The sequence below is a fragment of the Eubalaena glacialis genome, chromosome 11 (assembly GCF_028564815.1).
Source record: "Eubalaena glacialis isolate mEubGla1 chromosome 11, mEubGla1.1.hap2.+ XY, whole genome shotgun sequence".
Lineage (NCBI taxonomy): Eukaryota > Metazoa > Chordata > Mammalia > Artiodactyla > Balaenidae > Eubalaena > Eubalaena glacialis.
In genome coordinates, this window is record NC_083726.1 from 102,019,463 (window position 1) to 102,046,910 (window position 27,448).

Below are 27,448 nucleotides of genomic sequence, written 5' to 3' on the forward strand. Positions count from 1 at the left end.
CTTATACTCTGTTGTGAATGCAAATCAGTTTTGTGACATTTTTCTTCTAGATCCTATACAATCCTCTACTTTAGTAATAGTGTTAAAAATAACAACTCTAATAGCAATAAAATAACACTTGTACTTATCTTTTCTTGAACATTTTTTATCTTCCAGCCACTATATAATATTAAACACATTACATCTACTGTTCAGTTAATTTTAAAAAACATCACATTATTTTATTATCTTCACTCTAGTGATGAATAATATAAACTCAAGGATGGCTGAATAAAAGCTTCCCTAGTGGCAGAGGGTTTGCAAATACGTTTACCTGACTTTAGAATCTCTGCTCCTAAATTCTGTCTTTACTGCCACTCTGATTAAATTATGTTTGATATCGAAACTTCTGAAAATCCAACAGTTGATCTGCTTGTTACTAAGAAAGCTTCAGTTCTAAAAAAGTAAATATATATTATCAGATCCCTATGTGCCCCCTTTCTTTCTCCTTATAAATGGAATTTTTGGTCTCTCTCTAGAGTCTAAATATTGTTGGATTTTTGTCTTGAGGAGAGGAAAGTGTGAGTTAAGAATTATTCTGCCTTCCTCATTGAATTACTTATACCTGAATAATAGAGATGCCATATTTTTCTGATTATCTAGTTGGTACATCCTCTGAGCCATGGGCTTGATGGTAAAGGGTTTGGAGGCTTTTAGCTCATTTCACACCAGGCAGATGTTTCATGAAGCCAAACTACATTTTGAAGCATGAATAGATTTTTCTCAATCCAGATCCATCTGGTTTACAATTAGTTCATCAGTTACTAGATCCTAGTGTAGGTTTGTCATCAGTGGTAGGCATTGCTAACTGTCTCTAAAGGTCCTACTTGTCATTTAAATAAAATTTTGGAGACAATGCACTAGAGGCCACTAGGAAAAAGCAACTTTGAATCAGAAGCTGATTCTTCCATCTAGATTGAAATCTGGTTTTACATTGCTTTGTCCTGTACATACACTGCTCTATGTGCATTATGTGAACATGCTGTCTTTCCAACTAGATCATCAGCAATTTCAGAGCATGGTTCTGACTTTGATTTCTGTTGATTCCAGTGAATAAATAGTTCAGTAATTTGTACTAAGTAAGCATTAAGTAATACCTTAGGGGAAAATTCTTTCTCTTTCTTCTATTCTTAATTTCTCCTAAATGTTAGAGATGAATTCAGAATATAGCATGAATACAGAAAACATTCCTTAATTATGAGTAGAATAGAAGAGAGGAAAAAAAATGCCCAAAGAAAAAGCTCTATGTACATTACTTACAAAATCAGCCATTTAACAAACATAATAGTTAGGATGCCCAATCTGAAATAAGTCAAGCCTAAAATATGTTAATAGCCATTGCTGGGGAAATAAAATATTTGGAAATTTAAGTTATCCATGTTATTCAATAATATTAATGGCATATTTATTTAGCCTGCTTGTTATTTTTTTTCAAATCATGTAATAATCCAAGTTTGAGAAATATAAAAATTATTCTTCAAATTGGTACTGTTTTCAAGGCTGATGAAATGCTACTTAATGCACTTGTCAAACAAATAGAAAGTGCAAAATTGTGAATTGATAATATCACAGTCTGTCCTCATTTCTTAGATATTTAGCTGTTGATGCTTAGTAGGAAGAATGTCATTTAAAAAGTTCATTGTTTTGGGGGGAGTTCATGTGGAAAGTTGCAGACACTGTGGCCTATTTATAAAATAATTCAGATGTGGGTGATAATAACTATTTGCCAGTGATAATATAAAGACAGTATTTCTTTGATGTTTTGCCAACTTTTCAGTCATTTTGGAACAATTGGTTTCTTTCAAAAATGGTTTCTTTCAAAGTGAAAACATTGAAGCCTTCATATATAAGTGGTATGATCAAACTTCTATATTTGGAAATTAAGAACTGTTACAGATTCTCAACAATTTGTGCATGTGTTTGTGTGTTTGTAAAAAGATATCTATGATACATGAGCAGTACTGAGACATTTAGATAATTAAAATTCATCCATAAGTAAGTTATGATAACCTCAAAAGTATATCTGTGTCTAGTCAAGAGACATAAATGATCTAGGAATGAAGTCTTAATGTGCCCTGGGTACCTGGTAAATTTCAAATTCTATGCTAGAAAGAATGACTATGACAAAGAAGTAGTAATTGTGACACTTTTATGAGACTTAATTTAATTGTGAATTCTTTTCACATTCCACATTTTAAACTTCCAGATTCAGGCCAGGCTCAAGAAAGAAAAATGGAATTAGAGTGAGAGGATTACAATTTGGGAAGGAATATGAGCTGTGTATTTGTCACCACCATATCTTTACATATTTATGTGGAATTCACGTATGAGTTTGGTATCTACATCAAATATAACTTATTATTTTCAGAACCCTTTACTGTTTTTTAATATTAGGAGTAGTTACTTAAGATCTGTATCCTTTTATATATATCAAGGTCATTTTTTTTAATGGAAAAAGGAGTCTTGTTTTCAATACATTCTCTTACCTCATTTTCTGTAATCATACAATGTTTTATCTGTGGAAGACTGATCCTTCCCTGGAAGAACAAGCTATAAGAAATGATCTGCTTAATGGTGACTACAACTTGGATGCCCAATAGGTGGCCAAATCTCAGTAGTCTTGGACTGAATCCATTATGTTCCCTGCCAAGCTAGCTTCTCCTATCTTCACTGTTTTAGTTAATTGACATCTCCATGCAGTCAGTCAGAAGCCAGGAATCTGGAGGTATTCTAAACACTGTGTTCTTTCATTGCTCACAGTTTTTCAGCAAGTCATGTAAATTACAGATTTTCACCTGTTGTGAATCTGTCTCCTCCTGTCCTTCCCTATAGTAGAGCTTTTGTCCATGCCCTCCTCATTTCTTTGGGTTAATGAAATGTCCTATAATCACCCATCTGTCATTCTACCGCCCTGCATAATGGCTCTATGTCATCAGCTGATAAATTAGAAAATCATTAAATTGTCCATGAAATGTCCTTAAGACCCTACGTAACTTGGTTCCTGCTTGTCCCTTTCATCTGGTCTTTTTTCCAGGCTCTCACCTTGAACCCTAATTGTAGCCATTCCAAAGTACATACAGTTTCCTAATCACACCAGGCTGTTTGCTACCTGCTCTGTTCATGTTGTCGTATGCTTAAAGTTATCCCTACTTCCCACTTTCCTTACCACGCTGCTTCTCTGGCTGGCTTACTTATTTTTCAACACTCAGATCAAATAAGTAAAATTGATAACCCTCTTTTGTGTGTCCTGTATACACATAGGTCTTTCATAGTACCTATGACACTTTATTACACACATCTGTTTACTTGTCTGTTTTGCCATGATAGAATGAAAGTCACTCAAGTGTAGACCCCCTGCTTTATTCATCTTTGTAGCTTCAGAAACTTGCAAAGCTTTAGAAAAAAGAGTAGAAAATTAATAAAATCTTATTGAATTAATTAAAGAAGTTACAAAAGTTAATACCTGGGTTTTTAATAGGTATTTCAGGTGGGAGTCATATTTTTTGATTACTGTTGAGAGACATTGTCTGGAAAGAAAAAAAGAACTTTGGTTAAAGTTGGGTAGGAAAACTTATATTAACTTTAGCACATTTATCACAAGTTCTGCTTTGTCCATGTTTCTATAGCAAATATGGTTTAAAAAGGATTACTGTTGACGTACTTTTAAATGTAATTTCAGATGGATGCCTTATAAACTTGGTATAACTTGATAGACTACAAACGTATTTGAAAACTTTAGAACTCCAGAGAAATCCATGACAACTTAACCAAACCTCTGAAAGACTGTTCATTATATCAAACTACTCTCAATTTAAAATATAAGTTGCAAAGGGATTCATAAGCAGATAATGACAAATAAATTGAGAAATATTAAATATGCAAAACTTTTCAGAGAATTGCTTTTAGAATTAATGACATATACTTATCATAGATGGTGTTGTCTTTGACACCAAACCTCTGTGTTTTCTGGTATTTTTGCTTTTTTCTCTAAGCTTCTCTTAATGCTTCAGCTTTATCTATACTTAGGTGGAATAGACGTGAGTTGAGCAGAGATTCTTTTGGCTTCACTGTTCAAAATTATTTTCCCAAATGTTATTAACTTTCCCTTCCTGTTTGTCCTGAAAACTCCTGAATTGAATTGAATAATCAGTCATACAACACAAAACACAGTGTTAAAAACACACCAATATATTTTACAGGAGCTGCTTTCTCAGTCTTTATTAAGTTACCACTTTAGTTAGACAAAATGCATAGAATATGTAAAAGTCCATGGAGATGTAGGAAAGGAACTGTGAAAGATTTTGGCTATGGAGGATTTTTATATAAAACCTGATCCTAAAATTTAAAAAGAAAAAACCCTCAAGAATTCACCTGCTTCAGCACCTTTCTATTAGGTATTATATCTATTTTATAGAAAACTCCTAGGAACCAATGAAGGTATGTGATTTGCCCAACTTCTAAGAGGAAGTCGAGTCAGAGAAGAGGGACACTGAAATCAAAGCTTGTGCCCTCTAGTGCTTGGTCTCATCACATCATAAAGTGGTCTGAGGAAGGCAGGCAGAGTAGCATTGTATTTCAGAAAGCAAAGTCCTGGGGGTCACCAAGATGGCACAATAAGAGATCCCAGCCTCTCTCTCCTCACAAAGATCAACGGATAGCTATCCACGGACAAAAACAGCTCTGGGGAGAGCTCAGGAAACCACCCAAGAAACTTCAACAACACAGTGGGAAACAAAAACCCCTGAGAATAATTCCATAAAGAGGGAAGAGAGAATAGCTTCATTTTGCCTGCATCATCCCATCCTCCAGGCCAGCACTGCTCAGTGCCAAGAGGGAAATCCCCTGCTAGAACGAGTTCCCCTCTCTTGGAAAAGAGGAGTGGGGAGAGCGAGCAGCTTCCCCAGCTTTTTGGGACACTGCATGAAGGACCTGCATTGCTTTCACCTCACCCAGAGACCAGCAAAGCTGAGACGGATAAAGGTGGCTAGAACAAGGAAGAAGGGCAGTGGCTACCAGCATCAGCCATGCAGTGGGAGTTACCATGGTTCCCAGCCACCTGCTCTGCAGAAAGTCTCAGTAGCTTTCACTACTGAAGAAACCAACAGCCAACACAGCTGCCACAGACCCCCCGTAGATTTCATTGGTTTTGTTTTCCTCCACTGCACCGCCCCTGCCAGACCCTGAGATCCACACCTGCAGCTAGCCCAGGCCTCAGTGGCTGCTCAAGTGCAAGGTGCAAGTCTATTCCCCATGACTGACCCCTTCCAACAGCCCCTCCAACTGTGCACCTGCATGCCACTAGCCTGACCTCTGTCACTGGCGTCTGCTGCCATGTACACATCTGTGGTGAGATCTGGCACCTATGAGAGTTCACACTGACAGCCAAGATCCCCACAGCTGTGTCTGGGGCAGATTTGGCCCTTTCTCCTGTCAGTGGTCTGCACCACTGGGCTCATCTGCAGCTAGCCCCCAAGCTGTGCACCTGCACACCCTTGTCCTGACTCTCGTCACTGGCTTTCACTGCCATGCACGTGCCCATGGAGAGAGACTGCAGCCACAGAAGTGCACACCAACAGCCAGGATCCCTGCAGCTGCCAGTGCCCCCACAGTTAGTCCTCACTCTTGAGACTGGCCCTGCCCCCCACCCGCCAACTATATGAGTGTCTGCAGCCAGCCCCTGCCACTCCACAGGCGCCTGCAGCTGGCCCCCAGAGCTGTGAGTATGTACACCACCAGCTCCAGCAGCAGTGCTGCCTGCCCTGGTCCCTAGCTGCTGGACCTGGAGGCACCACTGAGCATCACAACAGCCCTTGCAGCTACTGCAGATCCCCCCACAGTGCTTACCAAGGACCACACGGTTGTCGATGCTGTGGACCCCAGTGACCTGAGCTGAGGAGACATCGTGCCCCCCCGACCCCCCGACCTGGCGTTGTCTCACAACCCTGCACTTGGTGCCTGGCATCATTAGGCCCAGGGTCACAGCACGTTCCAGTTGGCCCTCGCCTGTAGGTGAAGGTCTTTCCGTACTGAAGCCAGCCCATAAAGTCTGGAAGAGGTGACTGCTTCTTCCTGTATATAGACAGCTATGCAAGGCTACAAGATCACAGTGAATCAGGGAAATATGACACCACCAAAAGAATACAGTAAACTTCCAGATACAAGAATTGTCTGACAAAAAATTCAAAATGATTGTCCTAAAGATGCTCAGAGGACCACAAGAGAACACAGAAAAAGAATTTAATGCACTTAGAATAACAATACAAGAACAGAATGAGAAATTCAGCAAAGAGGTAGAAAACATAAGAAAGAACCAAACAGAAATCTTTGCGCTAAAGAATACAATGACTGAGCTGAAGAATTTGATAGACCAGACCAAGCAGAAGACTCAGTAAACTCAAAGACAGATTTCTTGAAATTACCCAATTGGAGGAACAATAAAAAGAAGAAAAGTAATGAAGAAATGTTGTCTGTCAACTATACTTCAAAAAAAAAAATACAGTAAAAAAGAAAAGTGAGCGAATAAATCCTATGGGACTCACAGCCTCCTTTTGTCTCTCTGTGCCCCAGGTAGCAGCCACCTACAAGTCACAGCCCTCCACAGAACAGTTCAAAACAGGTCTCTGATTCCCAGGGATTCCCGAGTTTTTAAAGAATTTGTCAGGTTTGATGCCTCTCTCTGCGTTTGTTGTTGTGGTAGTTGTTGATTTATAAATTTATTTTGGAATACAACCTTTGTTTAATATGCCATTTTGATGGGGACCTATCTGAGGCATGTAATTAGCAATACAGTAAAAATTTGGATTAAATTATATCAAAAGTCCTCCTAAGTTTTACCCATTCTATGATTTTATGGTATGAGGCCGAATACTGGGGTGGGGGGAGGGGGGGAGAGAAAGACACAAAAAAGGAAAAAAAAATGGAAAGATATGATAGTTTAATGAAAGAATGTGGCCTTTGCAAATTGCAGACAGCCCTGATTTGAATCCTACTGCTAACATACTGAGTGGCCGACCCCAGGCAAGTTATTTACCCTTCCAGAACTTCAGTTTCCTTGATTCTGAAGTAAGATAATATGTATTGTTATGGGGTTGTAGGGAGAATTAGATGCGACGATGTATACAAAATGTATTAGAACTCCAGGAAGTGATAGCTATTATTAATAGTCACTAAAAACAATTTAAACTCATTCTTATATCAGGCTGTGCTTTAGAGATTTATGACATATACCTCCCACACTCCATTTTTTGCTCATTCAGCTCAGAACAACTTTAATTCCAGATAAAGGCACCCTGTAGCACTGATATCTTCTCCCAGGTTAGCTTCCTGATAGGTCTGTTCTTTCAAATAATACATGCATACGTTGAGATATCAGACTCAATTAGGATATGTTCATTTGCTGTCACTTGAGTTTTCCAATTTGAAGTCACACTCCTCTGTTTATAATGTACCAATTATTTTCAGGGTGTTCCAGAAAGGAATTTAAAGCAGGAGATGGTGACTTTCAAACTATGGGAATTCAGTTATACAAAGAGCTTAGTGACACATGCACAATCAAATTTACGAAATGAATGAGGAAAAAAATCCTTGAAAATGTAATAACCGGTAGCAGAGATATTTTTAAATGAATGTTAGATTGTTCTGGAAGGTGTTAGCAGCTCTTCAGATGTATCTGAATGGCTGCGAAGAATAGATAATTATTAACAGAATTTGCCAAAGGGAGATATCTATTAAAAGTACAATAGCTTCCACAGTACTAGTGAAAGGACAGTTATTACAATCGGCTGAAAAATATTGTGATTTGGCACTTGAGAACTCAGTCAGAAAGTAGTCTTGGAACAGGAATAAAATGTCTTACCTGGATACTTTCCAAATATGCATAAATTCTAGAAGTTGGTTCAGATAAAACTGACTGTGGTCATCTTCAGGCTGTAGACAGCAGAATATATTAATATTTATAGAGTGAATAGGAACGAATACCAGATAAAAATAGGTCCATAACTTCCTGCTGTCATTTTATTCACCTCTTTTGATAACTCTCATTTATCATTTTAATACTTTGTTTTAAAGACCTTATAAGACTCTCCTCAACTGTATAAGCATTCTTTTCAAAAGTAAAACAGAAAGCTGAGCTTTGGTTGAGGATAAACCCCAAGGATAGTTGAAAAACATACTGCCATCACCAAGGTCAAACATTAATTTCTCCCAGCAGGAAGGCAGTTTTTCAGACACCAGTTCTCCCACATACGTGCACATTTTCTTTACATTTAGGCCACGAATCCGTGGCAGTATAAGACTTGACAGCTTGCCAGATTGGCCGGCAGACACAGAATGGACTCCTCCTTTTTTCAGATTTTCCATACCTTGCCACCAAAACGTCAGCGTAAGAGAACCTTCCATCTCATGAATATTCAATTATGCTAATGAAAGACAACTACTGATAGGTGTAAATTCCAGAAGTTATCAGATGGCACTGTAGTTTTCTCGCAAGATGAGCAGGAACTACTCATCTTAAAATATGAGTCCTCTGGTCCACATGTATGCATGCACACACACACACACACTCTCACATCATAACTCCTTGATTAGCTCTTCTGGAATGGGCATCCATGAAAACCCTATGCAAGTCTGCAGAAAATGCAAATATACTCCATCATAATTGCACTTTTTCACCACACAGTGACGTTAAGTTTGACAGCTGAATGAATTCCTCCATGCCTGGGATGCATGTAATCCTGTATGTCAGTACACACACAATGTATTTTTAAAACTGCCTATTAGAATTTCTGACAGAAAACATCAGAAGGAAAACCTTTACATGGCTTAAGGTCAGAGGTGAATTAATTTTTATATTGGGTTGTATTGTGAGAAAGAAGAAGGAAGCTAAGTAACATGGAAAGAATAAGGTTATTGTTATAATACCTTGAGTGCATGCTATGAAAAAAGAATGCTTTGTAGAAATGCTAAGGAACTTGAAAACATGAGGCTTACTCAGTAGGAATTTACGTCTAGAGTCACTGGCTGATGAAATCTGAAAGTGTCATAGTGGTTAAGACAAATTTTTTTGCAGTAGAGAAAGCAAAACTTTAGGCATGGAGAGGACAGTGAAAGGGAAGGGAAAATAGAGAGTGAAAACCAGAGCCAGAATAGAGGTAGTAAGATTTGAGGTGTAGTATTTGGCATTTGCCTTATTTCAGAAGTTAAAACCAAAGCAGCATATAAATAATATGACTTATTTGCATCTTTCTGAATAACATAATCATATTCATTTAAAAACCACTTTACTTGGCTTCCAGAGATACTTTTGGGGGAGGGGGAATTGTCCATTGTCATACAGTGACTTACAAGAAAAAAATTTTATCTAAAGGATCTCAAAGGGTTGGAGGAAAGTTTGAGCAGTTGTCCATGGAATATATTGTGCAATTTACTTTTCTCCAAAGGTGAGGGCCATACCTTTGTCTTAAGAAAAACATTAAGGTATTTTTTTCCTTTTTTTCATACAGAAATCTATTGCTGTAAATGTTTTGTGAATGTTTTCTTGAACTAGAAAGAAATCTTAATTTTACGATTAATGTCTACAATGTTGGCAATACTTTTGATCAAACTTGAGAGAAAGGAAGAAAAAAATTTTTAAAAAGTCTCAGCCATTCACATCACTTCTAATCAAGACAGGAATTTAAAAATTTTGAAATATAGGATGATTTCTAAAGACTTTCAACATGTTTTATGAATAATCTCATGGAACATGAATTAAATCACTATATATCAGTGTAATAGAAGTGAGTTTAAAATAGAAAACCCATCTAAGATGAATTGAGCTTTGCAATGCCTTTTACAATTAGAGTACTCTGAAATATCTACTGAAAGTTGATGGTGTCAATAAATTTAATAGAATGATAGCTATCATTATATTCCTAATATTATATAAAAAGAATATTATCAAGCCAATTTTATGTTGTTTTACTAGAAAGAAAATTTAATTATTCATAAATGTTTAGCTTACAGCTGAAATTATGAAAATCATAGATAATTTTGACATTATTTTAAATAATAAGAGAGAAGACCATTCACCATTCCCTTATCATAGATATATAAAAGAAAAAAAATCATTGGTCATTTATTTTAAATATAGCAATTCAGACCATGAAGGAGGGTCACAAATTGATAAACTTTCTCGGTTATATTAAATTAATCAGCATACTATGTCTATTCCTGAAAGAATATTTTATAAAACAAGGCAATTATTATTTTTTTTAATTTTCTTCAAATACAAGGTTTTCAATTGAAATTATAATCTAATCTACTCAATGGGTATTAAAAGCTAACAACAAAAAGTGTGATGCATCAGATTGCAACATATACATCATTTTGACATAACACACCAGTGTCTATGCTCCTCAATATTTTCAATATCATGAGTAAATTTTTGAAATTTTAAGTGTCTCAACTAACATTAATAAAGTTTTAGAGTTTTTAATAGTAAAAGACTAAAATATCATATAGTCTAACATCCTATTGTTTTTGCTTTAGTGCTGTTATGAATTAATACATGTAAAGCCCTAATAACAGTGCCTGGCACCTAATATATACTTAATGTGGTTAATTATCATTGAATACCTATCATGGCCCAGACTTTGGGGTATGTGGATAAAGCTGTGGAAAACAAAACAACACCAAAAAAACATATAAAGGTAGAATTTTGACTAATTGCTCGGAAACCACATCTAAGACTTTTGAGTGTAGCCCATAAGTTCTAAGTGTTTTTGTAATATAAATTGGTAGCATAAGGTATGTGAAGACTCACTGACTGGGCTCAAATCCAAGGTCCTCTACTTACCAGTTCCATGAATGTGACCTGAGGAAAGTCATGAGCGCCCTGGGATTCAGTGTCCTTATTTTTAATAATATTTGACACATGGAATTGTTGTAAAGAGTAAATATGATAGAAATATTAAAATTTCAGATGTAAAATATATGCTGGATACATATTACATCAAAGTAGTGGAGTTATATGCATTTCAGAATAAACCTTAATTTACATGAAACTGAAATATGTATGATTTGTGAATTACTACCAATGAGATAGTTTGTTTTTTCTTTAGCAATATGCAACTTCTAAACAAGAGTAGAAATTTGAATTATACATTTTCTCTCCCACCCCCCATTGAAATGAAACATGATAATTTCAGCTTTTTCATCAACACTGAGGACAATTTGAAGACTCTTAGATTTATTAATACTGAGGGTATTAGTTGTACTTTATAATGTTTCTTTGTGGAGAGTTCAGATGCATGGCCCTGGAGCTGTCAACACTGGCTGAGCTGGGTACCAGTTCCAAAAGACATTTCTAAACAACCCTCTTTTGGCCTCATTATGCTATGTTCCACATAGATATATTGCAACCTAATGCACCACCTGACACTTTTTATGATGAAGCACCTCAGACTAGAAAAAAAAAAGTCATGCACTGCAAGTCTGTTATCTGATGTAAATGACAGGGTGATGGGATTTTTGCCTAAAGCAGGTAATTGGAAGAGTCTACAGATAAAAACTGCTAAAATATCAAAGTTTACTGCATACTGTGCAATTTGGGTTTGAAGTAACTCAAGACATCACACAGGGAATAAAATTTATATCTAACACCATGAAACTGTCATTAAAGCACAGTAATCCCTTTCTAAGTAGTTTTATTATATATATTATGAATATTAATCTGTCCTGATTTAAACTGTGTTGATACCACCGTAGTCTTCAGATAGAACAAGAGTTGTGTTATTTTTCTTCCTTCCGTGGTTTCCCCTTCACTTTTTCTATTCCATTCATTTCCTGGTGGATTCATGGATAGTATGAATAAGATAACATTAATAAGTTACTCATAAATGATTTTTCAAGAGACTAGTAGATTTATCATACTGAGGTTGCAGTAGTGTGTTCATGTAATTGCTTCAGTCCAAATTGTTAACAGACATAAAGATAAATATTTCATTATGTTTCAGTAAATATACTCAAATATGTATTCATTAAACATATTTTAATCACAAAATGGCAATAATCCATAAGGATGGGAATACTGTCCTTAAAATAATACATTTGCTAATTGAAACCAAAGCTAAGAAAGTCTTACCTTTCGAGATAACTTTCCTGGAGATTCCCTATTTTTCTGTAGATTAAGTTGAATAACAGATTTATTTTTCTGAAATATTCTGTGGCTTCCCAAATAGTGATCACTGAAAGAGAAAAAAAAAATACAGTTACTTCCTCCTATAATTTCCCCAAGTATATGTTCTCCTCCCTGACTTCATTTCCTTTTATTTTTGAAACTTAGTCTGGTTAAAAGTTTTATATCTATCCCTAGTTTTATTTATATCTATCTATCTACCTATCTATCTACTATCTATCTATCTATCTACCTATCTATCTATCTATCATCTAATATATGTATATAGATATATATCTCTTCATATTGTTTTTCTAATATTTTATTTATTTATTTATTATTTATGTATTTTGACTGCACCGGGTCTTAAGTGCGGCATGCGGGATCTTTAGTGGCGGCATGCGGACTTCTTAGTTGCAGCATGTGGACTCTTAGTTGTGGCATGCATGCGGGATCTAGTTTCCCGACCAGGGATCGAATCCTGGGCCCCTGCATTGGGAGCTCGGAGTCCTACCCACTGGACCACCAGGAAGATCCTTCCTCATACTGTTTTAAATGACAAGATATTACACGTATTTTCAAATGCATTACATTAGAAAATGACTAGACACATTTAGAATAGACATAATAAAGAATACTTAACATATTCAAAGTTACTTTCACCCAGCCATCGCAAAGCTGAGGACAACATGCTTCTGGGAGGTCTAAGTGATGCCACAAAGTGTTTGTGGGGACCACTGTATCAAGGAAGCAGAGCCGTGTGGTAGAAATGTCATTGGCTTTAGAGACAGATTTACTAGCTTTGTGACCTTAGGCCAATTAAACTGTCTGAAACTCAATATTTTCCTTTTTAGATTTGGGATATTAATGTCTACATCAAAGGTTTGACAAGCAGATTAAACAAAAAATATCCTTACACATTTCAGAAATTTTAATGGTGTAATTATATTTTCCCACTCCCTCCCTCCCTCCCTCCCTCCCTCCCTTCCTCCCTCCCTCCCTTCCTTCCTTCCTTCCTTCCTTCCTCTCTCTGTAAATATTTCCTAATCACAAATTAAATGATGAGCAGAATGAATTACTGATTCACCACATAGTGTTTGGAATACAATCTGATTCTACTTCTTTTAAATGAAAGGCTTTTATTATATGATCTCCTTTATAGATTTAAATTTTGATATTTATAGTGACTTAGTCATTAAAAGGGATGAATTATGTTAATGTAGCACTTTAAGGATTTTGGTTAAATACATGAAAGATTTCAGGGAAAAAAAAACCACTCATTAAAAATTTGGGGCCCTTCAGGTGATGTATTCATTTATCTGGAAAACCCATTAGATGTTTGGGACCACCTATTTCTAACAATGTCCGACAAATAGAGCATTACTCTGTTGATATCTACTATATTCTCTGTAAATGTTATTTTGACAACTGCTATTTTTTAAGAAAATCCAACACCTATCCATTTTGGTGAGTGTTAGTGTTCACAGCATGTGTTTCCCCTTCTATTCCCATTCCTTCCATTAGTCTAAACTAGATTCCTGTTCCATTGCTATCCATAGGGCTCTTATATGGTTCCTTGAGTTATTTCTACTGTGGGTCCAGACATAAGACATGGCCAGTGTATTCCCTGAGTTTCTGGAATCATTGATTCCTGCCTTCCTCCAAGGGCCATTCTCATATTCTATCACATATACTCAGGTTCCTCTCGTTTCATTTCCCCCAACCCTAATTCTTCTTTCCATGCTTAGAGTTCTGTTTTCCTCTTCCTATTCTGGGAACCACTTTAAGAGCAGTGACCCACCTTGCTCTCAAAGCTTCCTTTTCTTCAATGTGTTGAAGTCTGGACTCTGGACCCCAGTACAGTGAATTCAGCCTCAGATATGGCTACTGCTTTCCTGAACTACCTTATTTTACCCACCTGTATGTATGTCCCTTAGTAGGCTTACCAGATAAAATAGATGTCCAATAGATATGAATTTCAGATAACAATGAATAAAAATTTTTAGTATAAATATGTTTTGTATAATATTCGATCCATACTTATACTAAGAAAAATTGGAATTTTTGAAATTCAAATTTAACTGAACATTCTATATTTTTATTTGCTGAATCTGCCAATTCAACTCCCTTCTAAAAGTAGGTCCTAGTTCTTCCCTTATCTTTGCCTCACTCTATATTTGTGGGTGTGTGGCAGGGGTAGGGTCTGGGTAATTATCAGATTTTGGGTAATTAACAGACTTTGGAAGGAATTTTTCCTCTATAAATTTTCTTTTTTTTTTTAAGTTACATTATAGGAATATAGTCTAAGGGAAAACACTTGAATTGTACTAAATTGTGCAAAACAAAAAAGGTTTGAAAATTTTTTCCCTTTTTCCAAAATAACGGTTACCAAGAGTTTATTGTACTTTTTTATATAGGCTGACATAAATGGCCAACCACACATACATTTATGTTAAAAATGAGATCAATTTTATTTTAGCTGTGTCTCTAACCTTAGATAAACTTCTTTTAACTTATTTTCTGAGACTTTGCTTCCTAATCAGAAAATTTAAAGTACTCCATTCATAGCAATACCATCTGCTATGTTATTATAGGTTTGTATTAACCATATTTGTTTTTAAATTTTTTTCCTCCATTTTTTGGGATTATTTGAGTCCTGAGTCTCTTTTTTCTCTATCTTTAGAGGCTTAGGAGACATAATTAATTTTAATCTTCTACTGGTTACCTAATTTTTTTCTAGTAAAACATATCTTAAATCTTTTCCATTGCAACCTCAATCATTATTTATATCACACTCTCAAATAAATCTTAGAGCTTAATATGACTTTAATTCAGTTCTCTTTCATTATGCTACAATTGCCCAAGTAGAAATCATTTCAATTTTTTTCCAGATTCTTTTATAATTTACCTGATGAAATCGAGAAAAGTAGTAGATCAGTTGATCCAAAAAGTTATGAGATGAGAATTATAAAAAAGACAGATATCTTAATATACTTTATTTTTAAACTAAAAATAGTTAAATAGCCTGTCAGTAAGCAAAGTTTTGTTGCTAGAATAAAGAAAGCTGTTGATATAGGTGAAGGGTCTGTTGATTACAATTTTGTGCCTTTCTGTCATACCTATAAGTAATTATCTTTAATTTCCAGCTGCAGCTTCTTTAATGAGGAACATATACTTGAAGTTGAGGAACAACCTGAATGGAGAATTGGTTTAGATTGCTGAATATTCTAATCTTTTGAAGTTGTTTCTTCCACACTTAATTCGGCAGTAGTAGTTTTTAATGATCTATCTGGAATGCATTTGTTGAGTAAAGAGGGATATACAGCTCCAATTTTAGACATTTTTTTCAACATAATAACAATTTGCCTGAACATCCCTAATTAATGAGGACATCTTTTCAGCTCTGACTTATTATATTTATCACATGAACAATTTTCATAAATATCTGATCTGTTTCTGGACAACTTTATCTATTTCTTTCCAATATTTTTGCTTCCTTTAACTTTCTTATCCTAATGTGATGTCTAGGATGCTTGGCACACTGTTGAATAGTAGTAATGAAAATAGACATCCTTCTCTTTTTCTTGACGTTATAGAGAATGCATAGAATGATTAACAAATACGATATTTACTGTGTCCCTGGTACATACTTTTGTTGTCTGTTTTGTTAATGATTTTTTAAAATTATGAATAAGCTTCAGATTTTATTTAATGAGTTTTCTGCATCTACTGGATACATCATATTGAGAAGATCATTTTTTCTTTGAATATGTTAATATATTAATTGTATCAGTAGATTTTTCCAAGTATAATTATCTTTACATTCTTGGGTAGATGCGTCCACTGGTAGATTTAATTTGCAGTTTTTAAAGTTTCTTTTTTCTACATAGCAAAATTTAGATTGGCCTATAATCTTAATGTTTTGTGTTTAATCTTTGTTTTAGGCATTACAATTAAACTAGCCTTGTAAACTGCATACACCTTTTTCTCAGTCCTGGAACAGTTCATATAATTGAGAATTATCTATTCCCTCAAAGTTTGGTGCAATTTGCCTAAAACTTCATTTTCTGCTCCCCACTGCTCTTTGTTGTATTTCACATTTATACTTCTTGAGCTAATTTTGAAATTCATGATTCCTTAGGAAATTGTCTATTTTTTTATAAAGCTGTCAAACAGATGTCCCAAGTCCCTTCTATTTTAAATATCTTCTGACATTTACTTGGGAGCTCTACAATCCGCTTGCAATCATTCTGTCCTTTGTGTGCTATCACTCTTTCTTGTTTTACCAGAAGGTTTTTTATTAATATTTTTTCCTGTCATTTCATGAGAATTTTGGTGGGCTGGTGGGTGTATTCGCATTTTCAGTCTAATGAATTAATCCAGTTCTGAAGATATATATAATTATCATTTTAATTATGGGAATAATTTTGCATGACGAGAGAGCTCAAAAACTGGAAAGGAAGGACTTTTCTGGTCCAACTCTCTCATTTTGCAAGTAAGGACACTGGGTTCAACCAAATAAGATCAGAGATTAGAACATAAATATTTGGAATAAATATAGCATACTTGAAGTTTATTTATAGATTCAAGCATTCCTGTTATAATGTGATACATGTGTTTCTTCTTGTAAAAGGGGGGATTGAGGTGTTCTGCAAATTGTGGACTAAAAATAAAAGATCTCATGGGAAAATAGGGCTGGAAGAGACCACTCACATTAATACAGGTCTCTAAGCAGAGTGTGTGCGCTTGTGCACACACACACACACACACACCCCTTAGTACAAAAAGACACATCTAATTTCAAAAATTTAAAGACATACTATAGTAAATAACAGACCTGGCTTTTAAAAATGTCTTTAGCTTGGTGGAAGAGGCTATAAGAAAGTTTTTTGATGCTGCTGAATATAGAGATGAGGGCAAAATGTACAAAAATTTTGGAGAATTCTTCAATAAACATTTTCAAGACAGAGCCTGAGGCCAAGTTGAGAAAAAAAATGCATGTTGGGTGAATGGTCACTGGTCACTGGTATACTACTGTCGCCCTCAGCAGCTTCATGTGTACTTTGCATTCAGCCACTGTTACTTAGTGGAGCAAAACATTCATATGCCAGAAAAATTTACCTGTATGAAGGTGACTACTCTGAATAAACTAATTCATGTTACAGAAATATGTCATATTGCAGAAGAATTTGTATTTGGTACATCTTTTTTGGGGGTATCACGTTTAAAATACTGAACAGTCCTTTTTGTGTGTGTTAGCAATAACAAAAACTATTACTGTGCTATGTCCCTTAAGATTAAGTCTCTGATGTTATTGAAAGGACTACAGATCCTCCAATAACCCTCACACTTTCTAAGAGCTGGAAACTACTGTTCACCACTTTGCCATCACTCTATTTGGCAAGACCACCATTTTGATTAATTTGTCTTTGATGATCTAGGGCTACACTATCCAGTATTGTAACTCTTAGACACTTATGGCTACTGAGCACTTGCAGTGTGGCTATCTGAATTAAGATGTGCTGTAAGCGTAAAATACACACTGAATTTTGAAGACTTAGCATAAAAAAGGAATATAAAACATCTCAATATGTTTTTAATTCTGATTACATGGTTAAATGATAATATGTTTGGTATATTGAGCTAAATAAAATATTACATTAGGGAATTCCCTGTCTGTCCAGTGGGTAGGACTCAGTGCTTTCACTGGCAAGGGTGCAGGTTCAATCCCTGGTCTGGGAACTAAGATCCCGCAGGCCAGGTGGCATGGCCAAAACAAACCAAAAAATTACATTGAAATTTATTTCCACCTGTTTCTTTTTATTATTTTTTTTAATGTGGCTAGTAGAAAACTCAATTATGTGGCCCACATTATATTTCTATTAGACAGTGTTGATCTACAGAAAATGAAAGAGAAGAGAGAAAAAGAAAATAAAGCATTAAAGAATAGAAAGAAAGGTGGTAGGTAGAATTTAGTTAGTAAATGGGATAAAGAAAATTAAATTTCTGTTTGAGGACTCTAGGTATTGGAAAAATATAGGAAGAAAGACTACCACACCAAGAGAAGGAGAAATGAAAAATATTAAAAATATTGCTGCTAAGATGGGTAACGTGGAGAGCAGAGTTCGAGCACTGAGAGAACAGGCCACAGCAGGTATTACTATGCTTATAATGTGAACATTGGTATTTTCTATCTCAGATTATACACACCAGGTGTTTTTCTCAATCTGGTAACATTTCAAATGTGGGTGCTTAGTAGTTTTATTTAATAATAATGTAAAAAACTTCAGCTGTTAAATGAACTCAATATGATACAATCAAAAGTTTAGTTTTTTCTTCATATATACTCATAAATAAAAATTCTGCACATCCATTTATTTATTCTCTCAACAAATATTTGATTCCAGCTATGTGCTTGTTGCTATCTTAGGAACTGTTTTCTGAATATGACTGTCATTTAAGATGAACACCAAAAGGCTGAATCCTTGCACATAATTACTCCTATTTCCTATTCATAAGTAGCTCATATTATTTTAAAGTTTATCACATGAGCAGTTTATACATGGCAGTATGTATATATTAAGAGATTAATAACATTAACACCAAAAAGTCGCATGCAGATACTTTAAATTTGTCCTACAGGCAAAAAAGACATCCTAAATAATGTCCAACCTATGAATACTGATTCAGCCTAAGAACTCCTTGAAAACTCACATTTATCAACATTACTCTTTCATCAGGATGAATACATATTCTTATTTTATAGGATCACTAGATCTAAATTTTCTCCATTCTGATGTATAGGAAGTAGTCACAGATGTTTGGTGAAATATTATAGTCATTGGTCGAAAAAAGTATTTTAATTTTATCTTACAAATATTGAGAGCCAGGATTGCTGACAGCTATTAAATATGTTTCTTTAAGAAAACTCAGTAATTAAGCTGACTTTTAATACTTTGGTTGACTAAGAAATGTAAGGTGAGTACGACAAGACATTAAAATATTAATAATACTATAGTACTCCACAGAGCATTTTTCAGGTACTTATGTACACACACATGAACACACACACATGCACACCCACACATTCCTTTGGTATTTGCCACTTAAAAATTTCTATGATGTTATATTGATATCTACCATATCTTTAGTTCCAGTGAGCTTTGTAACTAGCGGAAATGACCTGGATTTTATGCTTAAAGTGGTATTTATTGCTGGCTCAGCATAGATAAATATCAGCGATATGTTGTTTTCCTCAACCAGTGCTCCTCTCATTTATAGTTATTTTGCTTTCAGGGGAACCTTGAGTAAGAAAGTTAAACTTCATGACTTGGAGAGACAAGCATAGGTGAAATTCTAAAACTATAGCTCACAGCCATGAGATGGTTAGTAGAGGAGGGTCATGGTTTTGAACAGAGGCCTTCGATGGAGCATAAATGGATACCAACAGCAACTACTCAAGGGAAAACTGGACCTAAAAGATCTTGCCCCATTTTTCTTAATTCCCTCCAGCCTGTAAAAAGGCAACTATCCCTAATGCTTCTTCACTTGAATATGGCTGTATTCCTTTACATATATAGTATACATACTTTTTTAAATTCAAAAATAAAATGAAATTGAACATATTGCAAGGGATTTTTTTTTTTAATCTAGAGGAAAAGTTTTATAACAACTTCCAATTTTACAGTGCCCTCTCTATTAAGCTATGTATGCATAAAAGAAAAGTAGGGCTTCCCTGGTGGTGCAGTGGTTAAGAATCCGTCTGCCAGTGCAGGGAACACGGATTCGAGCCCTGGTCCGGGCAGATCCCACATGCTGCGGAGCAACTAAGCCCATGCGCCACAACTACTGAGCCTGTGCTCTAGAGCCCGCGAGCCACAACTACTGAAGCCTGCGCACCTAGAGCCTGTGCTCTGCAACAAGAGAAGCCACTGTAATGAGAAGCCCGTGCACCACAACAAAGAGTAGCCCCCGCTCGCCACAACTAGAGAAAGCCCATGCACAGCAACAAAGACCCAATGCAGCCAAAAAAAAAAAAAAAAATTAAAAAAAAAAAAGAAAAGTAACAACAACCTATATAAATGAAGTTAATTAAGACAGAGGGTCAGGACTTCCCTGGTGGTGCAGTGGTTAAGAATCCACTTGCCTAATGCAGGGGACACGGGTTTGATTCCTGGTCCGGGAAGATCCCACATGCCACGGAGCAGCTAAGCCCGTGAGCCACAACTACTGAGCCCGTGTGCTACAACTACTGAAGCCTGCGTGCCTAGAGCCTGTGCTCCAAAACAAGAGAAGCCACCACAATGAGAAGCCCCGTTCACCGCAACGAAGAGTAGCCCCTGCTCGCTGCAACTAAAGAAAGACCGCACGCAGCAATGAAAACGCAATGCAGGCAAAAAAAAAAAAAAAGAAAAAAAAATAGGGTCAATAAGAAAGAAACACAGCAGTGAAGCTGGAACTTTGTATCTTTTGCAAAAATATATACTGAGCTCCAGGGAGGTTTTTTTTGAGTTATTTTATGTAAAATTTGTAATATAGTCACCAACTTGGAGGATCAAAAATATAGATTTTATTCCATTTCAAGTTTCATTATTTTTCCCACAAATGTCCAGTGAAGAAACATTCTGTGGACTTTCCTAATACAAAACATTCAAGAACTAAGATTAAAATAGCACATGTAGGCCTTATTAAAGTGATATTAGCTAATTTGAAATATTATGTAATTCAGGTATTCTTAGCTAATAATTTCTTTACCTTATTTAAGATAAATAGAGCACTAGGCTATTTAAAGCTCAATTAATTCAAAATTAGGGGGATTAATTAATTCTTAGCTTTTAGAAGTAAACAAGACTTGAGTAAGCAAAAATAACTTGATAGATGCATGTTGGCTACTATAGTTTTAGGTATAATGAAATTAAATTATATACCTGCATTTAGTTCTGATTTGCCTTGTCTTCATGGAAAAATCATGCAACAGCTTTGTGACTCTTTTTATCAAGTCTGTTGGTTAATGATGCTTGCACAATCACAGAGCTTTAAAAAAAGCATGGAGCTGAAATATGCTATAATTTTTACATGTTTCTTTCAATAATAAACATCTTTATTTAGTGTAAGCCCTTTGGGGAATTGCTTTCAAAGGAAGATATGTATAGAGTATTCACGTACTGGGACATTAGTTCTAGTACAGTTATTGGCTAGAACCAAATGCAAGTTTGTATATATTACTATTATTAATTTTTAGTTAACTATTTATTAAAGATAGCAACCGAAGTTAATATTAAAGTGTTAGGAAGAGTACTTTGAAGGAGATCCAAAACTAAACTGAAGTAACTCAAGATACTCTTAATGAATGATTTATTAGCAGAACATGTTTTCATTATTGTGTGTGAGAGCTCTCAAAGTGATGATGTTCTTTCCTATGCTCTGACATGGTTCTGTGATTTTATAAGAAGAAAGCAAAGTTATGTAAAAGAGAAACACACCTTAATCTATTTATTTGCTCAAAGTAAATCTAAAAAGTTACAACAGATTAGATTATAATATTGGAATTCTTAGCTGTTCTGAATGTGCTGGAACTAATCAATTTGTTCAAGTTTGCTAAATGAAATCCTTAATTTCATTGAGAATAAAAAGACTCATTCCACACCACCCCAGGAATATATGTAACTGAGCTTTTACTGCTAATGAGTATAATCTGTTACCTTAAACTTTATAAAATATTACCTAGCCTTTTCCTCACTGGTAATTAATAGTCTGATTTTTACTTTGAATAAAAGACAATTCCAATTTATAATCAAATGTTTAAAGAATAAATTAATACTAATTGTATTGGGATTAGCTAAAACATTTTTTAACCTAGAAGTTTTCTTAAGATTATTTAAAAATTCTAATTAGATTTAATTTTTGAAGAGGATTTTCTTACTCTAATCAAAGGAATTCAACATTTTCTCTCCTAGGAGAGGTCAGGAGAGAGAAAAGGGACTCCAGAGTAGATAACCAGATCAGACTAATCAATGCTGGTGGTGAATCAAGAGGTAGATACTGTTTCTTAATTTAGATTTAAGAATATATATGACAATTTCAAAGTAAGATTTTTAATTACCATAGGTTTTCTTTTTCTTTTCTTTTACATTTTTTTGGTACTCTTTGAGTTCTAGAATTCCTTGACAAGAGTCAATTAAATTATAAAGAAAAGTTTTGTTTTGTCTTGTTTAAGTCAAGGATGTAAAACGTGGCCATAACTGTAAGCAATAGGCCCAAGCAGAATTTTCAAGAAAGATTATTTACTTTCTCCTTATGCGGCTTACTACTGACAATGCAGTCATGATTTATTCAACTATAGCTTTTAGGTGCAGTACATTTTATTTATTCTGCAGTACAGAAGCTGGTAAGGAAAATTGTTTTTAAGTTGAATTAGAAAGTAAGACTTATAGCAAGACTTTTTTTTTTTTTTAATTTATTTCTTTATATATTTATTTATGGTTGTGTTGGGTCTTCCTTGCTGCACGTGGGCTTTCTCTAGTTGTGGTGAGTGGGGACTACTCTTCGTTGTGGTGCGCGGGCTTCTCATTGCAGTGGCTTCTCTTGTTGCGGAGCACGGGCTCTAGGCACACGGGCTTCAGTAGTTATGGCACACGGGCTCAGTAGTTGTGGCTCGCAGGCTCTAGAGCACAGGCTCAGTAGTTGTGGCACACAGGCTTAGTTGCTCCGCGGCACGTGGGATCTTCCTGGACCAGGGCTCGAACCCGTGTCCCCTGCATTGGCAGGCAGATTCTCAACCACTGCGCCACCAGGGAAGCCCAAGACTTTTGAGAAAACAAATTACTCAAATCACATAGATTAGGAGTAAGAAACAGAAAAACCTGCACTCCTAGTAAATATCAGGCTCTTAGATAATAAAGGATAAAATTATGAAGTAGCATTATACTTCATGTATTATAAATATATGAGTCTAGGAGAAGGTACAACTACTCTTACTCTCTGGAAAGAGAGCAGACACAGGAACACTCTAGGAAACAGTCTTTCTGTCCCTAGGCCTTTGTATCTGTGCTGCATCTCATGGAAAAGACAGGAAGTTACAGTCCCTGTCCTCACGTCTGCCACTGCCTCAGCCCGAGGGGGTGTGTCTACTCAGTAAGGTCATGAGAACTGGGGAAATGGGATTACCAAGGACACTCCTACCATGGCAGTTAACTTGGGGGCTAAAACCAGGAATGTAATGGAAGATGCTAATATTTTTTATTATTTCTCAGTTTAATTTATTCTGATTTGCTGATTCAGTATCCGTGCTTCATATTGCTCACAACTTTGTTTTAAGCTGCCAACAGCCTGTGATAAAACTGATTAAGTTCTAATGCTTTCATTTACTCTTTGCTTATAATTTAAAAACCCTGTTCGTAAAGCTGTTTTTGAGGAGAAGACTGATATTTAATGAAACTCTTTTTGATGGTAATTGAAGTACCTCATAAGACTAGCATGATATCCAGGTATAAGAGGTCAGGAACTTTCTCATTTAGAGAAGAGTTATGGAGATGTGTTATTAGAGTGAGTTACTGGATTTATAAAAGCGTTTAACAGGGAGAGGGAGTGCCAGAGCAAGAGCCAGAGTGAGAATGGAATATTTTAATTGACAGAAAGAGTTTGTCGTACTAGATTAAAATGAGTATTTAATGAGCTGTAAAAATAATATAGTTGACCTTTAAAAAGGGGAATTTTGGCTTGCTAAGAAAGTTATCTTTCTTAATTTTTAAATATGCTATGAAGTATAACATCTTATTTTGTTGATTAAATTCAATATTTGTACAAGGTACTGGTTTTAAAAAAATGTGTAAATTTTTTTTTCATTGAGTCAAAATTCTTAGGTCACTAATATCCCTGGTCTCTAATATCTTGCTACTTTGAAATGTCAACCATGAACCATTAGCATGAGCATCACCCAGGAGTCTGTTAGAAATGCAGTCTCCTCCCCATCCCAGACCAAGTGAGTCAGAATCTGTTTTCTAACAAGATCCTCAGGTGACTCATATACAAATTAAAGTTTGAGAACACTGTTTTAACATATCAATATAAATATAGATTTATGTGTAATTTATGTCTATCTATCTTCCTCTTTATTTACATTTCCCTCCTTTCCAGGATTTTATTTATTACTTGACTAACCCTGGTTAAGACAGATGAATTCAATAAAATAGCAAAATATGACTTAAGGAGGAAATTAAAAAATAGAAAATCACAAAAATACTACTAGCAAAGTAGTAGTATATGAAAAAGTATCCTGACCATTGACATTTAATTTTGATGATGAAAGGTCTTAGCTACTTCCTCAAAACTTGGTTAGTTCAAGTAGTTACTTTTTTGTGACTCTTTTAACAGACTGATACACCTTCTGGAAGAAACCAAGGAGTTTAAATTTTAAGGATTTGCCCTTATCTAATCCAAAGTAGATGAGAAACTGCAGAAGTAGATAAATATAATTTATCACTATCTTCATAAAACAGGTTAAGGAACATAGTTCTGATAACATAAGGGAGTTTAAAATGAAAAATCTTTCTACATCATTCTACAACAGTAATAGTGGGGTGTTTTTGGAGGGGGAATACTTATCCATTTTTTAGTTTATTATATTTTAACAACCATATAATATTTTTAATTGATTTAGAACTATGATTCACAGGAGCTCATAGCAATCCATATATAATGAAAGGACTAGTAGAGGCTTAATAAAATTTTACACTTGGAATTAAAAAATACTAAAATATAATCCTACAGCTTATTTTTTACAGTAGAAAAATATATTAAAAATGCAGTTTTTAACAGGAAAAGAATTTGAAGTTAAAGGAGGTTAACTCATTTTGCCAAATCAACAGTGTTAGAGAGTAGTGTTACAAATAGTGGGAAGGATTTGTTTTCATATTCTTCATTTGCTTAAACAGTCTAAAGATACCAAAAAGAAAGTCAATTTTTACCTAATCAGAAATTTGGAAATGACAGAAAGTCCATCTTCAGTGATTAGGATTTAACATTATTTTAGTCAAAGCATTTCTAAACACTTCCTGATTAAAAGTTTTAAAAAATTTTATACACGTCAGAAAATGAGTGTTCTGTAAGTTATGTATCTTTTCCTTGAGTTTGACCTAAACGCTGTATGTTGAATTATAAGCTCAACATATATTGTGTTTATTGCACAATATATGGTCATTATTCTTAATGAAGCGTTATCCTGTAATTTTTGTTTTCAAGTGGCCCTTTATCATGAAAGGAGGCTTTGTAATAGAGTGGAAAGACTGTGGGCTTCAGAGTCAGATAAACCTGTGCCATCCTGACTTTGCTGCTTCCAATTTTATGACCTTTACCAAGTCATTTAATTTCTTTTAGCCTCAATTTTCCCGTATGCAAAATGGGAATAATTATGCCTTTCTTATATGAGAATGGGTGGTATTACATGTGAAAATTCTAGCCCATAAGAGGCTTTTAATAAGTAAAATCGATTTTCTTATTGTTTTTATTGTTATAATATTATTATTTTCATTTCTATGCAACTTGCTTAAGCATTCCTGCTTTTATCAGAGATCCAGTTTTCCAAATGCATAGTTATCTTTCTGGTTATTAAAATTAAAAAAAAATTATATTTGTTTGAACTCCTGCTGATCTTTCAGGGAAGGAAAGGTCCTCCTTCAGGGCACTGCTAACTTCTTCATCTGTCTTTTTGATCCCATCTTCTCTCAACTCCTCACCATTGATATATTCTCTGCCTTCAATACTTCCCTCTCCATTGGTTCTTTCCCTTCAGCTTATGAATATTTTCAAATCTCTCTTATCCACATTCCCCAAATCTCCAGACTGATTCTCCTCAGCATCTAAAACCCCATTTTTCTCCAGGCTTTTATCACCACACATTACTTCTGAGAGAGTAGTCTGCTTATGTGTTTCTGTTTAACACCTTCCATTCTCCTTAGCTCATTGTAATCTTGCTTTTTTCTCCTCCGTTTTACTAAACTTGTTCTTATTTGAATCACCAACTCATTTTGTAATTGCCATATTTAATGATGATTTTTCAATCCTCATCTAATTTATTTTCAGTATTTGACACTATTTACTTAGTAATTGAAACTTTCTGTTCCCTTGTGAAAGGCACGTTTTCCAAGGTGTCCTACAATTTAAATTGCTTTTTTCCATTTTCCTTTTTCTGCTCCTCCTCCTTCTGTCTTTTATATGTTAATGTTCTCAGGATCCTTTCTTTTGTCACTTTCCCTACGTGATTGCATCTGTCTCTAAGACTTCCATTCCTTCTTAGAGCTAACAGTTCCTTAATCCACACCAGATTTCCTAAAATCTGAGCTATTTTCTCAATAACAGATGACCCTTGGCACTCACATACTCAATGTGTTTCAAACTTGATTAATTATTGTATACCCTCAAACTTCCATTTCTCTGATAACTGTATCGTCGTTACTGAACTCACATCAAAACTAGTCATCATCTTCTACTCCCTCCAGGCAATCCCGCTGTCAACTAAAGAATGTTGCTCACCATATGGCTCTACAAGGATTGAGTCATTAGCCACTGCAGTTGCTGACCTCCACACCGTGAAAGGAGTTCAGGGCAGAGATCAGGAATGAGACACTCTGTGCTCTGGGAAAACTGGCAGAGCTGGCTTTCAGATAGTTAGATATTTTCAGGAGAAAATTTTATGATTCCAGTTTCTTGCATCTTTCCATACTTAGAAGTGCACGAAAATCATTAACTAAGATATCTGTGCCTCCTGACTACCAATAACCTTCTACTGAGATGTGTTTGATTGCATGTACCCTTTCTCCAAAATCACATATAAGCTGATCTCTCCACCATAACTCTTCAGAGCAGTTCCTCAGAGATAGCTGAGAGGCTATAGTCCTCATCAAGTCCCCCCCAAAAATTGTAATGCACAGCTTTCACGTTGTGCGTTTTTATTTCAGTTGACATCACATATTTAGTTGCCAAGTTCCATTAATTCCACTGTTTTAATACTCCAGGGATTTAATACTTCCTGTTTAGCCCCACTGCTGCTACTTTAGTGCAAGCTCTGTCATCTTTCATATGTTCAGTTATGGTCTCCTAACTCGAGTTTTTAACTCTTTTTAAGCATACATTACTGTTCATATGATCACTTAAATGCTTCTCCCATCCTCCAAAATAATTTATTTCCTTAATCTCCTGATAGCAAAAAAAGACATATTTATTGTAGACATTTTATAAGTAAAAAAAGAAATGAATAAA

The 27,448-nt window shown here is 35.2% G+C and overlaps 1 protein-coding gene across 3 annotated transcripts in view; it reads right to left on the reverse strand.

The window, feature by feature from the left end:
* The window catches only part of PIK3C2G (phosphatidylinositol-4-phosphate 3-kinase catalytic subunit type 2 gamma), a 357,132-nt gene that overhangs the window by 312,567 nt on the left and 17,117 nt on the right, over positions 1–27,448 (reverse strand). For all 3 annotated transcript variants that reach the window (XM_061204611.1, XM_061204610.1, XM_061204612.1), the window contains exons 5-7: positions 12,161–12,263; positions 7,895–7,965; positions 3,503–3,566 (exon numbers count right to left, since the gene is read on the reverse strand). In XM_061204611.1, coding sequence (XP_061060594.1) covers positions 3,503–3,566; positions 7,895–7,965; positions 12,161–12,263 — 238 coding nt within the window. The remainder of the gene's footprint in view (positions 1–3,502; positions 3,567–7,894; positions 7,966–12,160; positions 12,264–27,448) is intronic.